At 41.9% G+C, this 16,804-nt stretch overlaps 2 protein-coding genes and 1 long non-coding RNA gene across 12 annotated transcripts in view; all 3 read left to right on the top strand.

Moving 5' to 3' along the window:
- The window catches only part of LOC103394644 (eukaryotic translation initiation factor 3 subunit I), a 29,687-nt gene extending 19,158 nt beyond the window's left edge, over positions 1-10,529 (top strand). For 3 of the 4 annotated variants that reach the window (XM_008332051.2, XM_008332052.3, XM_017041179.2), the window contains 5 exons: positions 2,361-2,471; positions 2,868-2,957; positions 3,053-3,126; positions 3,419-3,511; positions 3,599-3,914. In XM_008332051.2, the coding sequence (XP_008330273.1) occupies positions 2,361-2,471; positions 2,868-2,957; positions 3,053-3,126; positions 3,419-3,511; positions 3,599-3,680 (450 nt within the window). In that variant the 3' untranslated portion in view covers positions 3,681-3,914. Of the gene's footprint in view, positions 1-2,360; positions 2,472-2,867; positions 2,958-3,052; positions 3,127-3,418; positions 3,512-3,598; positions 3,915-6,897; positions 6,981-7,627; positions 7,795-7,990; positions 8,147-8,805 lie in introns of those variants that run through there. The other variant, XR_003052763.1, reaches the window with a different exon arrangement.
- On the top strand, positions 3,906-5,664 carry LOC112488559 (eukaryotic translation initiation factor 3 subunit I-like). The gene is made up of 4 exons (XM_025065381.1): positions 3,906-4,044; positions 4,685-4,772; positions 5,128-5,217; positions 5,598-5,664. The coding sequence occupies exons 1-4, from the start codon at positions 4,000-4,002 to the stop codon at positions 5,630-5,632; spliced, it is 258 nt and encodes an 85-aa protein (XP_024921149.1). The 5' UTR covers positions 3,906-3,999; the 3' UTR covers positions 5,633-5,664.
- Positions 10,530-10,694: 165 nt separating the features above from the next.
- On the top strand, positions 10,695-15,847 carry LOC103394641 (uncharacterized). 7 transcript variants are annotated; one of them, XR_003052770.1, is made up of 6 exons: positions 10,695-10,957; positions 12,050-12,110; positions 12,428-12,476; positions 14,516-14,727; positions 15,300-15,442; positions 15,749-15,847. It is a non-coding gene; the product is annotated as an uncharacterized LOC103394641 (long non-coding RNA). The 7 variants fall into 7 exon arrangements; XR_003052768.1 differs by lacking the exon at positions 12,428-12,476 and having other exon boundaries at positions 10,698-10,950; XR_003052767.1 differs by lacking the exon at positions 12,428-12,476 and having other exon boundaries at positions 10,698-10,950; positions 12,036-12,110.
- The last annotated feature ends 957 nt before the right edge of the window (positions 15,848-16,804 follow it).

Genomic DNA, 16,804 nt, shown 5'->3' with positions numbered 1-16,804 from the left:
CCCCATGTCCCTTTAAAGGGAAAAAAAAAAGGGGGAAAAAAGAGAAACATAACGCCGGTATCTTAGATTTTCCAACCGTACGTACTGTACATGATTTTATTTTAATGTATTACCCTTTATGTATGTGTGGCAAAATGTCTTAAATATTTGTGAGCACGAGAAAGTATCTAGTGAGCACGAGAAAGTTTATCTAAGACATTTTGCCACACATACATACAGGGTAACACATTAAAATAAAATCATGTACTGTATATGATTTTATTTTAATGTATTACCCTTTATGTATGTGTGGCAAAATGTCTTAGATATTTGTGAGCACGAGAAAATATCTAGTGCGCACAAGTCACAATGTCCCTTTAGGACCTAAATCTTGTACCATATCTTGTCCCCCTGTCCCTTTAAAGGGACAAAAAAAAGGGGGAAAAAAGAGAAACATAACGCCGGTATCTTAGATTTTCCAACCGTACGTACTGTACATGATTGTTTGTTATTTTAATGTATTACGCCGTATGTATGTGTGGCAAAATGTCTTAGATAAACTTTCTCGTGCTCACTAGATACTTTCTCGTGCTCACAAATATTTAAGACATTTTGCCACACATACATACAGGGTAACACATTAAAATAAAATCATGTACATGATTTTATTTTAATGTATTACCCATTATGTATGTGTGGCAAAATGTCTTAGATATTTGTGAGCACGAGAAAATATCTAGTGCGCACAAGTCACAATGTCCCTTTAGGACCTAAATCTTGTACCATATCTTGTCCCCATGTCCCTTTAAAGGGACAAAAAAAAGGGGGAAAAAAGAGAAACATAACGCCGGTATCTTAGATTTTCCAACCGTACGTACTGTACATGATTGTTTGTTATTTTAATGTATTACCCTCTATGTATGTGTGGCAAAATGTCTTAGATATTTGTGCGCACGAGAAAATATCTAGTGCGCACAAGTCACAATGTCCCTTTAGGACCTAAATCTTGTACCATATCTTGTCCCCATGTCCCTTTAAAGGGAAAAAAAAAAGGGGGGAAAAAAGAGAAACATAACGCCGGTATCTTAGATTTTCCAACCGTACGTACTGTACATGATTGTTTGTTATTTTAATGTATTACCCTGCATGTATGTGTGGCAAAAGGTCTTGGATATACTTTCTCGTGCGCACTAGATACGCTTTTCTCCCCCCCCATGTCCCTTTAGGGCAGGGATGTCAAACTAATTTGCACCCGGGCCACATCAGCAATACAGTTCCTGTTGAAGGGCCGGTTTTAAATGGAGGACTGTATAGGTCAGGGGTCCCCAGCCCCTGGTCCGCGAACCAGTACCAGTCCATAGGTCATTTGGTACCGGCCTGCGGTTGGTGACCGTGAAAAAATTCTAATTAACTTCATTGGAAATCTAAGATACCGGCATGTCATGCCTGACATATGTACTGTATATATTATGGTGAGCATTTAATTAATGTAGGATACCTCAGTTCGACACAGGAGGGCACTGTTGCCCTCTGTTGTTGGTATCTTAGATTTCCCAACCGTAGTACTGTACATGATTGTTTGTTATTTTAATGTATTACCCTGTATGTATGTGTGGCAAAAGGTCTTGGATATACTTTCTCGTGCGCACTAGATACGCTTTTCTCCCCCCCCATGTCCCTTTAGGGCAGGGATGTCAAACTAATTTGCACCCGGGCCACATCAGCAATACAGTTCCTGTTGAAGGGCCGGTTTTAAATGGAGGACTGTATAGGTCAGGGGTCCCCAACCCCTGGTTCGCGAACCAGTACCAGTCCATAGGTCATTTGGTACCGGCCTGCAGTTGGACACAGTGAAAAAATTCTAATTAACTTCATTAAAAAAAAATTCCATTTACTTTCTTTATTTTACGATAATCTGGCAATATTTTATAATAAGTAATTCAGACTTTGATACAAACAGAATAGAGTCTGGTATAGATGTAGCTCCTCCATAACAGACTAATACATGTTTCTGCAGTTGATTAATATTTATTCAAGCTACAACTATTGTTCATTGCTGTGTAATTAAAAAAAAAACATAGGTTGATAAACTCTGCTGCATGGACTTTTTAAAATGCTTTTTAAGCTCACGCGGGCCACACAAAATGGCGTGGCGGGCCGCATTTGACCCCGGGCCTTGAGTTTGACACTTATGCTTTAGGGGCTCCGTACTGTTGGGATGGAATTAATGTTGTAAAATAAATGAGACTGGAGATAGTTTAGGCTTCCTGATTGCTGCTAAAGAAATTGTTTACACTCAGTGTACTAGAAATGAAATAGAGGAAGAGGAAATAATGGATCACAGACATCATGTGTTTTTGTTGTTGTTTATTTCTAAATAGTCCGGAGAAGTCCTGAAGAAAGCTAAGGAGCACAGCAGGCACATCAACGACATCCAGACGTCTGTAGACCTCACCATGTTCATCAGTGCCTCAAAAGACAACACCGCCAAGGTGAGAACATGTTATGTTACAGTAGTTCTGTGTGAGTTTTGTTCTTAACCTAAAAAATGAAAGCTGAGTTTTTGAAAGTAAATAAAGAAAAGGGTTTTTTTTATGACGATTCTTAGTCATCCAGGTCAAGGTTAAAGAGTTCTGTTAGGCAACTGGATGTGAAATTTTCTCAAGATAATGTTTGGCCTGTCATCCAAAAGGCTTCTTCAGTACTAAGTGGTGGTGGGGAGTACAGTAAATATATATAAGGCTCTACATCAGTCACCCAGATAGAGTGGAGTAAAAATTAAATTGTTTTGGAATCAAAGACACGAACTGCCAGTTGATGGTCACTGTTGTGCGTAGTGTGCTGATGATGTTGTGAAAATGACTGAATGCCATGTGTTCTCTCCACAGCTCTTTGACTCTGCCTCTCTGGATCACATCAAGACTTTTAAAACGGAGAGACCGGTGAACTCTGCCGCCATTTCTCCAAGCATGGATCACGTAAGATGAAGTTGTCACTGTTCAATGTTTGTCCTAGTAGATCAACAGTGACCTTGAACCTTGCCATTGTGTGTGTGTGTGTATGTGTGTTGCAGGTGGTTATGGGAGGGGGACAGGAGGCCATGGAAGTGACCACAACCTCCACCAGGATTGGCACGTTTGAGGCCAGGTGCGTTGAAGTGGTGTTTCCAGAGTATTATTGTGTGGTTGAATAGGGCATCCAGTGACTGTTGTCTTGATCTGAACAACAGACACTGATGTTCCTTATTCCATTGTGGTGTTAGCATTAGCTCTGAAGAAACCACAACTTTATGTAGTGATTATCTGTTTAAAGCATTGAATTTGTATTACTGTTTCTAGTGAGTCATAGCAATGTGTAAACATGTAGTTGTACTTTGTAGCTGCTTATAAGGAAAACCTTTTTATTTGTGTTAACAATACTGTGTTCTTCTACTCTACAGGTTCTTCCATGCTGCATATGAGGAGGAGTTTGGCAGAGTCAAAGGTCATTTTGGTCCCATCAACTGTGTGGCCTTCCACCCTGATGGCAAGAGGTAAGTGAGATCAACACAGCTTTTGATTGTTATTCCAGCTTGTACTTGTCATTTTATTCATTGTGCCTCTCCTGTTGTCATTTACAGTTACAGCAGTGGAGGAGAAGACGGATACACGAGGATTCACTACTTTGACCCGCAGTACTTCGATTTTGAGCTCGAGGCCTAAAGTCTTAGGCTTGTGGACAAAGCAGCTTGGACTCTGTCAGGTGAAGCAACTTCATTTGAAGTACACCACTTGTTGTTTGCAGGACTTGTAACTGAGTTCTGTAATTGCTTTACTGAATTTTTGTAATAGCTTGAGGAAAGTGCAAAGTTGTAGTGACCTTCATTGTGGAACTTGAGCTGTATTTGATTGAAAGACTGTTGTATATCTTCCAGAGTAAAGTGAATTGTTGGCCAATTGTGTGTTGTGCAGTCATTTTTCATAACAATTTCAAAAGCAGTTTCAAAAGTAGGCAACTGGATTCACCTCAAGGAAATTGAAGATGTTTCTCAGATCCAAGAGATTTCATCAGTTCTACTGTTTTCAGGTATGTATGTATCTACCCACCCCAAAAGAGGGGTGTGGTATTGAAAAAAGTGGTCACGTGAGATGTTAGCCCCATGGTGGATTGTTCCCCATCCCCATCCTCTGTAGCAGAGCTGCCTTCGAGGTGTGCTTTTTTATATATATATAAAGGCATGATCACCTAAATGTCTGCCACTCATACAATGAGTCAGGATGTTATGTCGGATGGTGCAGAATTTAGATGATTTATATATTTTCCCCACTTCCTATTTAATATCTATTAGTATTAGTTGGGATCATTCATGGCAGCCAGTCTAACGAAGAATAAAAAACACTCTCTGCACATACTGGACAATATGTCCGTTAAAAGTGAATGTTGCCATATGGTTATGAATAACCAAATATTTCAAATTATTTTGTATTTAAATTATTTATTTTGGTAGATTTTCACCAATGGGATTTTCTGGTACAGTCGTCAAAGCACGCTCTTTCTATCAAAGAAAAAGTTCTAAGAGAGTAAAAAAGTTCAAATATCAGCGGTGTGCGTTTGATAGAAGTTGAAATGATTCTTAGTTTCAGTAGTTCAATAATTTTTTGTCCAAAATAATAAACATGGCGTTGAAAATATGAAATGAACTTGCAAATATTGCTTTTCTGTACAGAAACCCATCCTGCTGCCTGGCCACGAACGGTCCACCACTCAGATCAAGTACAACGGAGAAGGAGACCTTCAGTTTTCCGTCGTCAAAGATAAGTGACACGATATGATTGCACTTAACAGGTGCCACCAATGACTGTAGGATAATAATTAGTTTGACGTGAAGAATATGGAATGTCCACGTGAAGCTACAAATGGCAACACGACTCTGCTAGTCGAGTAACTTGACTTGAGTAACAAACATAAGGCTGTGCTCATGAAAAGGGGACACGAATAAAGGCAGTAGAATTTATTTATTTTCATTCAGATTATAAGGAAAGCAGTAAAGATTTCGTTCCTGAGGTTATTGGTGGCACCAGTAATGTAGAGCAAAGCAATAATTGTGAAGTGAAGCCATGATTGCATTGAAGCCTTTTAATATGTACCTTCAACGATGTCTCCCCGCACAGGTGGCCAACGTGTGGTACTCTGTCAACGGCGAACGACTCGTTACCTACAACGGACACGTGGTAACAGTGCAGTGCGTCGACTGTGACTGTATCCTTTGATGTTGTTTAGCTCGGTATGCTGCCGTGTCTTCACCAGTGATGTCATCAGTTGATATCACTACTAATTAGTGATATGAAGGCCCTAAGATTTTCTGAGTAGTGTCAGAAAATATAACCAACGTGAAGGTGAACTCAAACAATAAACAAGTGCAGACTGGCGTACTGCAACGATGTTTTGACATTAAAGGTAATGTTATCATGCATCAGCACAGCGTTGTATAACCAATAAAAGCATAATACTTGTAATATTGTGATTGTCTGACAGATATTGTACCAAGTAAATGTGTAATCCTGACACAGTTGACCCCAGCGTACGCTCGTCAATTGCTGTCACGATACATGCTACGTTCCCTAACTGGCTCTTCTCAGGGGACACCCAAAAATGTCTTGACAGGATCAGCTGACGACAGCCGTCGACCGTGGGACTGCGAGATCAGTGGGTGAAAAGAAAATGCATGCATTTAGAATAATAGATAAAGCTTTCTGTGAATCCCTTGGGAGTTCCAGCTGCGGTACAGCACTAAAACAACAATAAAAATGCACAAAAAGGTCAAATACAAACATGAGTAGCAGCACACTGTTGATAAATAATAGAAATCTTAACAGTAGATGTTAGATTAGTCTGTTAGTATAAGTAGATTAGTCGGTAATTGTTGCTGTGTGTGGTGTTTGCAATCTCTTATATTGTTGTTATTCTAAATTAAATTGGTATGATGTGTATGTATAGTACAGTATACCACATATACCAATATGTGTATGTAAGCAGAAGTAGTATAATTATAGGGATATGTGAACAAGTATATAAAATAAATATGTAATACATGAAATATTTGCACAGTGTATATAGTTGAGTAGTGAAATAATAAAATTAAATAAACCGTTAGCTTTATAGGTGATTCCAGCAGAGATATCAGTGTATGAGTGTTTAAATGTATTTTGGATAATTTCATGTCAAGTGTTTTATATTTCAGTGTTTAATTTTTGCCTTTTTTAATGTCCACCGTCAGAAAACACGGGTTTGATTTCATCATGTGTTCCACAGACAAGCAGATGGGCTGTCAGTGTTTCATGAACTTGTTCGACCTGTGGGATTCACAACAGATCAGTAGGTGATCATCACTCACAACATAAGCAAAATAATACCATAAAAGAAACGAGACTGCACATAGTACACGGCTTCCTGAATGCTGCTAAAGAAGTAGTTAGCACACGGTATTATAGAAATGAAATACTGAATCACAGACAATATCTTTTGTAGAGCTTGTGATAATGAGGAATGTTTTTTTTGTAAATATTCCAGAGAAGTCCTAAAGAAAGCTGTGGAGCACATCAACACCATCCAGACATCTGTAGACCTCACCATGTTGATCAGTGCCTCAAAGGACCCCACCGCCAAGGTGAGAACTCTTTATGTAAAAGGTTGATGCGATTCACTTGGCAGCATGCTTTAGGACGTAGTCTTGCATTTTAAGGCATTTCAGGGACTTTTTATAAAAATGTTTGCTGAGTTCAAAGCTGACTGTGTGAGGCTGTTAAAGGCGCTACGTCAGCCACCCAGATAGTGGAGTAAAAATGAAAGTATTATTTGTTAGTTTTGGAATCCAAGACGTGGACTGATGATGTTGATGATGTTGTGGAAATGACTGAGTGCCACGTGTTCTCTCCGCAGGTCTTTGACTCTGCCTCTCTGGATCACATCAAGACTTTTAAAACGGAGAGACCGGTGAACTCTGCCGCCATTTCTCCAGACAGGTAAGATGAAGTTGTCACTGTATAATATGTATCCTAGTAGATCAACAGTGACCTTGAATCTTGCAATTGTGTGTGTGTTGTAGGTGGTTATGGGAGGTGAGTTGTGGTGTTAGCAGTAGCACTGAAGAAGCCACAACTTTGTATTACTGTTGATAGTGAGCAGTCATAGTTATGTGTAAACATGTAGTTGAAGTGACTACTTTGTAGCTGCATTAGGAAAACGTGTTTGTTTGTTTTAAATGTGAAATACTTTCTGGAGTTGTGGAGAATGTTAGCAGGTGAATATTTTGTGTTTAAAACTCCAAAACGTATTTTATTTGAATATTTGAAAAATCACCCAAAACATGCCTTACTATAGCCTTACCATCGTGATATAGCGATAAAAATAAAAAGTCCCTGAAATGCCTTAAAATGCAAGACTATGTCCTAAAGCATGCTGCCAAATGAATATTTTGTGCGATGCAGACACCTAGTATCGATCCATAAAAATAAAAAGTCCCCGAAATGCCTTAAAATGCAAGACTATGTCCTAAAGCATGCTGCCAAATGAATATTTTGTGCGATGCAGACACCTAGTTTTTTGCTCTGTTTTCACAGGCCTGAAATTTCAGTCAAATGAAGTGTAATTTGTGACTTTATGTTTAAAGCAAAAGCACAGGGAGACGCTCCCAGGAGAAGGAGGAGGGCGTGGTGTCATGTGACCGGAAGACGGATCATCACTTCTGCGCCGTGTGTCATGACTTCGCCTGGGGTTATCAGTATGGCGTGTGGTCCTGTGAAGGATGTAAGGCCTTCTTTGAGAGGAGCATCCAGGGTGACTTTTAGAATTCTTCCCACGCTTTGATATTTCATAATGTACAGATATACTGTGTGTGTGTATATATATATATGTATGTATACACCACACATTTATTTCATATATATATATGAAATAAATGTGTGGTTGTAGTGGTGTGTAGAGCTGTGGTAAACATTAACGTCTTTGTCTTTGTGGACGTGTGTCGTGACAGACGTGTGCCGCAGAGTTGCTCCAGGCTGCTGCGTCTCCTGGACGCCATGACCGACGCTGTGGTGTGGGCCATCGCCAAGAGCGGCCTGTGGTTCCGTCAGCAGTACAGCCGCCTCGCTCACCTGCTCATGCTGCTGTCACACATCCGTCATGTCAGGTAAACATATGCGCCTCCTGATGAGGAGCTTGGACGACTCCCCCAGTCCAGGGACAGAGGATATGGAGTCATATAAAATTAATGTTGTTGTGTGTGTTTTAAATATCATTTTAACAGTAAAGGTGCAGTGCAAGAAGAATAAAATGTACGCCATGAAAGTTTGATCAGAGTTGTTCTCCCATGTCCATCCAAAGAAGGGAGAAAAGTGGCACTTAATAGCGCAACAGTAATTGGTCAACAGCAGTGAAAATGAACATACACGGGAATTTAAGTGAAAGTTATAAGTGTAGGTGAAACACTGGGCTGGAGGATTTATGTTTGATATGTGAACTTTAAAGCCAAAGGTAAGGTAACATTTGGGAGGATAAATGTTTCAATCTGTCGTGAGTGACGTAACGGGGTTCAGAAGGTTGAGACATTTAGCTGGAAATCAGGAAAAAAAATAGACTGGAGACAGAAAAAGAATCAAGTTTTAATTGCAGTCACTATGGGGAGTTTGAAGCTGAAGGTGGATGTCATTTGGATGTGTCATCTTTAGAAGTGTGACGTTTCTGCCTGTATTTGTTGACGACTGTTGATCTGTGAGTGTTTCCTTCCCTTCTGTCTTTTCCTGCAGATTTGTCTGCAACAACAAAGACATCCTGCTGATTTGTCTGCAACAACAAAGACATGAAGATGAAGAACGTGGGGCCTCTGTATGACCTGCTGCTGGAGATGCTGGACGCTCACATCATGCACAGCTGTCGTCTGGGCCGCCGTGCTGCTCCCTCTCCTCACCCTCTTTCCCCTGCAGGTGATGGGCAGGGTGTCACGGTCCAGAAGGAGACGTACTGGCAGTCTGCAGACTCTGGGAGAAGCTCCTCACACACATGGACTCCTGGCAGCTCCAAAGTGGATGGAGAAGGACATTAAAATGTTTTTTTTTTTTTAAAGACATAAAGAAAACATTGACACACTGCTAAGGTTTCACCTGCTTTGCACATGTTAACTCACCAATGCTGTTTTATATTGTGACAAGGTAAAAGCTGGAGCCCAGGATGGATGGAAGTTGTAGAGAGGTCACCTGGTGAAAAAGGTGACTATGCTTTGCACAAAACTGATGTCATAAAGTAGTAATAGGTGGTTTGAAAAGGTAGGACAGAGATTAGATGGTGAGATTAGAGCTGGAGATTTAATGTCCACCCTGCAGAGGACGTAATGTTTGACCATTAGAGCTGGTCAAACAACCAATCAGGGTGAAGCAGTGAAACAAAGTAACAATGCAGTGAAAAAGTGTGAGGCAGGGGTATATAGTGATGGTATGAATGTAATATCATACCATATATGAATGATAGTAGTTTAAGCTACATGTGGACTGTTAAGTGGGACAGATGAGGTAGGACAGGAAGTGAGTGGAAATGGAGGTGGTGAGGTGAAGTGAGCTGCAGGGGGAAATGTGTGGGTGGAGGAGACACTGCTGTAGGAGACTACTGCTTTTCAGGTAGGTGCGTCTTCATGGAGCGGCAGTGGAGAGGTGATGGAAGTTGTGTTAGAAATGACAATGGACCGTGTAGGCTAATGAGGCTAATTTGATTGATGTTGTTATTGTGACTAATGTCAAATGTCAGGCAGAGAGAAGGTTTGAGAAACGTGTTTAAGAAGTTTTTATGAAGGTGAAGAATCCTGAACTGTTGAAATGGGTAGCTATGCAGCTTGAGGTTGACTAGCAGATGTTTTTGTAGAAATGTGTGGGTTTTTTCTTGTTACTGGGAAGATGGTTTGAAATCCTGTTTTGGGCAATGTAGTTGTGATGGCAGAAGTTGCATGTTGTCATGAAGCAGTATTTGTTATCAGTGGCAGCAGTTTGGAGTGTCCAGGATCAGTTGGTGGGAAGAGGAAACTTCCCAAACAGTGTGTATAATGTGAAGGAGTTAGGGTTTAAAAAGGAGTTCTGGGTGAGGTAAGCAAAGGTGACGTGTTGCTTCAGTAGCATCTGTGTGAATCACGTTGCTTGGGCAATCAGAAACACTGTGAAGGCAAATGTTTATGTCACAGATCTGACTGTTGGGTTTCCTTCTGGACTGTCTGTCAGAGCTATGTAGTGGCAGTGGTTCTAGTGTTGTGTTCTTTGAAGGATGTCACGCACACTTTGCTTTTATTTCAACCGTTCTGTAATGACGTGAATAAGCAGAGGTGGTGTAATCCTCCTTGTTGTCAGATGTTGTGTTTGTTTCACTATGTAAAGTGACATGGTACCAATCAGTTCTGAGTGATGGTGTTGGTGTTTCCTGTGAAAGGAGGATGAAGTTTTATTGGCACATGTTAAAACCAAACTGTGTTTTCATGTTGTGATGTGTTGCTGAACATGTTGTGTGTGAAACCATTAAATGCAGCCAACAAACTGTGTGGGGTGTTCAATGAAGTGATACAACTGTGTTGTTGTTGTCAGTGTTATGTGTTGGTGAGATGTGCAGTTTGACTGAAGTATGAGTGAAAATGTGTGAGAGAGGTTGTAAGATGTTGAAGTAGTGTTAAAAAAAGTGAGAAAAGGAGGAAGAGGTAAGGTTTTGGATGTTTTGGTGAAGTCGTAGTTATGGATGTTGTGTGTTAGTGACACAGACAGTCGACGTCACCAGGCGTTGCTGCGCACCTGGCGGTAATCAACAGGTTAGCATGTTGCTAATGGTATGGCGTAGTTTCGACGGGTAACTTTGTAATACCGAGTTATGGCGAAATTAGCGGGTAGTGAGACAGTCACACAGCGGTAGAAAAATGAAGCGGGTGATTTAACGTGGAATGGATACGAAGAATGTGTGAGACGAACGGTAAGAGGTGAGTTATTTTGTTTGTCGAGTGAGGAGTGTGTGCTGTGCTAACAATGTTATAATGCGTGTAAATGAGTGTAGCATGAAGGCGTTCGTTTTTCCAACAAAAGGGGTGGCGCGGGTGTAGGTGTTTCAGTATTAGTTTCCAGAGCAAGATTAACATGGTAATAACGAGCGGTGGTTTGGGTTTGTGCACAATAACATGTCAATGTGGAGGTTCCCGAGAGCCGGTGTGGGTGACGTGTTAGCGCAGGGGTGTGGAAAGTTTTCAGCAGAGACACGGGATGTTGTTGTTGTTGTTGTGTGAATAGGTAGGCAACAAAAAGAGTTATGGACAAGTGGCTAAAGTTGAGAAGTGTGAAGGAGTAGTTGTAGGAGGTTGGAGAGGGAAAAAAACAGTGACGTATACTGTCCAATGTGATGGTGTTGTAATATTTATTCCGAGTAATAGTATGATAGAAATGAGTGTAAGTAAGAGAAAGAATAAAGGTTGTTGTTATTGTAATGTAATCATTAGTGTAGTGATGGTGACAGTATTAACATAGTTATGATGTGAGTAGCTGCAGTGGCATGAAAAAAGTGAGTGGATGGAACATGTGTAACGGAGTTATCAGTATATGGTTGCAGTTGGCTTTTGAAAGGCTTTACAGTGGAACCTGTGGAAAGGAGTTGGGTGAAGTAATGAATACGAGTGTTACAACAGCAGTTGTGTTTAGCTGTAGTCATATAGATGGAATGTTAGCTGTCCATGGGGAAGTATATAAGAATGTGTGTGTGGGATGTTGTGGTTGTTGTTTGATGTTGGGGGGATACACTGTAGATAAAGAGGATGGTTGTACGAGTGTTGTAGTGGAAGGGTTAAAGGTTGTATGTAGGGGTACAGTTGTGATAGATAGCATGTAAGGCAAGTGGTAATGTTTAGGTGTGCGTGGTGGGGAACAGAAGTTAACGTGTGGTGGTCGGAGGTCCTTCATGAATGGGGTTTGTTAATGTAATGTGAGCATTAGTGGTGGTGTAATTTGTGGTTGTAAGTTGTTGGCATGAGATGTGAGTGAGTGAGTTGGTGGTGGAAATGAGGTGTACAGTATGTGTTCAACAGGTTGAAGAAGCGACGTGTCGGACGAGACGTGGACTGAGTTGGAGCCACACAGCGGTACAAGGTACGGTGGAATGAAGAGTGATGTGCGTACGGTGCAGTGATGCTGTGAAAGTGATGGAGTGTGTTATGTGTGTGTATGCCACTGGGTGGCAGCAGACGTGAGATGTGACAGAGAATGTGTGAAGTAGTAGTGGTGTTGTGTCGCTCTCCAAGGTGGGGCAGAGGTGAGTGTGGGTGGGATGTAGGTGGTGGAATGAAAGAGGGGGTTTTATGGCAAAGATAGGGAATGTAGCAAAGAGACAGACTAACAAAGAATATTGCAGTATGTACGTATTAAAGTGTAACAGTATGTTGTTGTTGTTGTTGTTGTTTGAGAAGGAGTAGGAAACAGCAGTAGTGGATGGAGTCCTGGATGTTGTAGGAGTGGGTAAGTTTGTATGTGATGTGGTGTCATAGTAGTGAAAGAAGTAAGTGTGTGAAAAGAGTAGAGTCAGTGGTGTGAAGGTAAGGAACAGTGAGAAGTGAGAAAGTTGATGTGGGTCTGTAGCTGGTGTGTTTGTACTGTGTGTGTGTGCTAGGGATGCAGGGAAGAGGTTGGCTGAAATAGGGAATGAGGGAGTATTAGTGGTGTAGCAGTGATGGAGAGGATGGGGCAGTAGAATGAATGGATAGTGATGTTGGAGGGGGTAAAAGAAATCCAAAATAAGTGAAGAGTTGATGTAGTAGATTGTGACACACAGTAGGAACGTAAGTGAAATGGAAAAGACAATGTAGAGCGTGAGCCGAGTGCTCACACTCTACACCAGTGCTTGTGAAGAAGTGTTTTGGGAGGACGTCTGCAGGTGTAGGTATGTGGTGTGGTGTAGGCAGAGTGGAATGAGTGGGGCATGTAGTGTGGGAAGCAGTGTATTGGATGAGGCAATTGAAGGGTGGGGCGGATGTGTGGTGGGAAAGGGTGAGGGAAATATATGTGGTAGTGTGTGTGTTCAGATGTGCTGTTGTGTTTGTCAAGCAGGGGGTGTGAAAATGCCTTAAAATGAAGGATGAGGGCCTAAAACATGCTGACAGGTGTCAGTCTCTCAGGCCGTCTGTGTGTGAGTGTGAGCCCAGTGATGTGAACATGAAGTCAGAGGGTGTGATGTTGGTACCCAGTGGTTTGAGGAGAACAGGGAGGTGTCAGTGTTGTAGGTGAAGTGAATGCTGTCTGTGGGTGGTAGTTGGAGGTGTTGAGTTGTGTGTGTGTGCAGCAGAGATGGTGGTGTTTGCTGTGCTGGCTGTGGTTAGTGCTGGTAACTGTGTGTGACAGTAAACAGAGAAGGTGTGTTGGAGTGTTTTAGGTAGGTAAAGTGTTTGAGTAGTGGGTTCATGGCTAAGTAGTGGCCAATAATGATTGGAAAGCGGCAGATATGGAAGTGAGTGGTGTAGGTGTGGAGAAGAAGTGAGTGTAAGTGGAGGTATGAGAAGGAGGTGACGGGTGTGTGGTGTGGGGTAGTTGAGGTGGGGGTGAAAGGATGTAGTTGTTGTGATGTGGGGGTAATGTGAAGTATTGAATGTGTTGCGGTGTGGAGTGGATAATTTCCAAGTCAGTAGTTGTTTGTATGTGCAGGTGGTTATTGCAGTGGTTGACAGAGTTATGAAAGGTGTGTGTGGTTATGGAGAGTAGTGAATGTGGAGCGGTAGCACGTTTGGACACAAGTTCCCGTAGTGTAAGGTGTGAGTGTGGATTGTACAGTGTCCAAGTAGGATGTAGGTAGTTGTGTTAGAGTAAGAAGATGGTGTGGTGGTGTGTGGCAGGAAGGTTGTGTGGATGTGTTGGAGACATTGGAGGTGTCATGGAGGTACAGAGGGAGTGGCTGGGGTCTCAGCAGTGGTGTGTGTGGTGCAGCACAGGTAAGGTGTGAGAAAGTGTAGTGTCACAGGTGGATGTTGTGAAGTGTGTGTAGAGTAGCGTTGTGTGTATGAGGTGTTGTGGCATGTGTGTGGATGCTATGGAGTCATGGCATAAGTGGTGATAGTGTGTATGTGTGTTTAGGATGTGAGGACATGTTTGTGGGGTAGGTGGTGACATAAGTGTGTTTGTGAGTTTGCAGGCATGGTGTTGGGCCTTAGTGATCCTGGGAGGGGGTAAGTGTAGGGGGTTTGGAGTAGGGTGTGGTGCAGGCTAAAGTGTGGGAGGTGAAGAGGTGGGAATGTGTAAGAATGGGAGGTGTGCGTGAGTGATGTGGTGTAGGGTGTGTGTGGCGTAGCAGGTTGATGTGAAGAAGTGTTTTGGGAGGACGTCTGCAGGTGGTGCAGGTGTAGGTATGTGGTGTGGTGTAGGCAGAGTGGAATGAGTGGGGCATGTAGTGTGGGAAGCAGTGTATTGGATGAGGCAAGTGAAGGGTGGGGCGGATGTGTGGTGGGAAAGGGTGAGGGAAATATATGTGGTAGTGTGTGTGTTCAGATGTGTCTGTTGTGTTTGTCCAGCAGGGGGTGTGGAAATGCCTTAAAATGCAGGATGAGGTCCTAAAACATGCTGACAGGTGTCAGTCCCTCAGGCCGTCCGCGTTGTGGGCCGGACATGGACGCATGGGCTCAACCGTTCCGCTGCATCACCCACAGGGTGGACCCCAGCACGCTCCGACCCTGCAGAGGACGTGGGTGGAGTTAAGGCCACGGGAGAGCGTGTTGAGCAGCAGGTGAGACAGCAGGTGTGGCGGTGACAGTGTTGTGATGTTGTGACTGTGTTTGTATGTGTGGGGTGTAAAGTTTGTTTTGAGAATATGTGTGAGGCAGAAGTCAGGGAGTCTGTATTGAACAATTAGAACAGTGTTTGACCAAAGTCAGGGTTTCTGTGTTTCCCAGCGTTTCTGGTGAAATGAAGGTGAAAGTCAGAAAGAATGTAATGAAACATTATCAAATGCAATTTGCAGTTGTCGTCACCATGGCAACATGAAATGTGATTAGCAACAGGGTGAAACATTAGTTTGTTCCTGGTTTGACATGAAGTACAGACTGTTATGAAGCCTTTGTTGTGTAAAGAGTTATGGGAAAAAACTAGCAGGAAATACAGCGTAGACCGTGGTTGGTCTCTGTTAGTGTGAAGTAGTAACTGATCAACTGTTGTTGTTGTTGTTGATTAATGTAATGTGTTCCACAGAAATGCGTAATGTTTATGTCCCCGTCTACAATGTAGTGTGTGCATCGCTCTGTTTTCACAGGCCTGAAATTTCAGTCAAATGAAGTGTAATTTGTGACTTTATGTTTAAAGCAGAAGCACGAGGAGACGCTCCCAGGAGAAGGAGGAGGGCGTGGTGTCATGTGACCGGAAGACGGATCATCACTTGTGCGCCGTGTTTCACGAGTTTGCCTGGGGTTAAGGATGTAAGGCCTTCTTCAAGAGGAGCATCCAGGGTGAGTTTTAGAATTCTTTCCATATTAGTCTTTTACTGGGAAATTAAGCTTTTTTTCCTGGTTTATATATTTATATGTATATATATATATATATATATAAAAAAAAATATATATATATATGTGTGTGTGTGTATATGTGTGTATATATGTATATATGTATATATATGTGTGTGTGTATATATATGTACATGTATGTATATATGTATATGTATATATGTGTGTGTGTGTGTGTGTTTGAGAAACTTAGCTGTATGTGTACAGTGTGTTATGGTTGGGAGGGAAATAAACCTGTGTGTGTTATTTCAGGACAAAACGGCCGGCCACCAATCAGTGCAGTATTGACAAAAATCGCCGTAAGAGCTGCCAGGCCTGTCGCCTTCGAAAGTGCTGGAATGAGCAAGTGTGGTGAGTCTCCTATCAACCTGTCAAGGAATATTATTATTATTATTTAAAAAAAAAGGTGTTTGAGTAGATGATGAAGGATTCAGTGTTCCGTTAGAGGAACTAGATCAAAGGTTACAGTGACAGAGATGTGGCTTCTGATTGTCACCTGCATGGACACACACAGTAGCCTTTACTTCCTGTTTGTATTCCGTTAGTCTGTGGTTGGACTTGCATGTCTATGACATTAATGATGCGTGTGTTTAACAGTAGGGCATGACATTCTGTCGCTGCTGTGTTTGTTGCTTGTTTTTCTTCCAGAGTTTTCAGACCGGTGTGATTACGTGTAATGGTCATATGTTGTCGTGGAGTATCGTTGTTGTAGTTTTTGTGTTTTGGTACTATAATAATCCCTGCCTCTGTGTCCTGGTTAGTGTGAGATTTGTGTGATTAACTGAAAGAAAAAAGTAATTGGGCGTTCCTGTTCTCAAGGTGCATTAGAAAATGATGCCATGAAAGTTTGATCAAAGTTGTTCTGCCATGTCCATACAAAGAAGGGAGAAAAGTGGCATTAAATACTGCAACAGTAGTTGGTCAACAGCAGTGAAAATGAACATACATGGGAATTGAAGTGAAAGTTAAAAGTGTAGGTGTAACACTGGGCTGGAGGATTTATGTTTGATATGTGAACTTTAAAGCCAAAGGTAAGGTAACATTTGGGAGGATAAATGTTTCAATCTGTCGTGAGTGACGTAACGGGGTTCAGAAGGTTGAGACATTTAGCTGGAAATCAGGAAAAAAAATAGACTGGAGACAGAAAAAGAATCAAGTTTTAATTGCAGTCACTATGGGGAGTTTGAAGCTGAAGGTGGATGTCATTTGGATGTGTCATCTTTAGAAGTGTGACGTTTCTGCCTGTATTTGTTGACGACTGTTGATCTGTGAGTGTTTCCTTCCCTTCTGTCTTTTCCTGCTGATTTG

Source organism: Cynoglossus semilaevis, chromosome 18 (genome assembly GCF_000523025.1).
Source record: "Cynoglossus semilaevis isolate Cse_v1.0 chromosome 18, Cse_v1.0, whole genome shotgun sequence".
NCBI lineage: Eukaryota > Metazoa > Chordata > Actinopteri > Pleuronectiformes > Cynoglossidae > Cynoglossus > Cynoglossus semilaevis.
The sequence above is the reverse complement of the archived record's forward strand: the minus strand, read 5'-3'. Positions and strand labels throughout refer to the sequence as shown.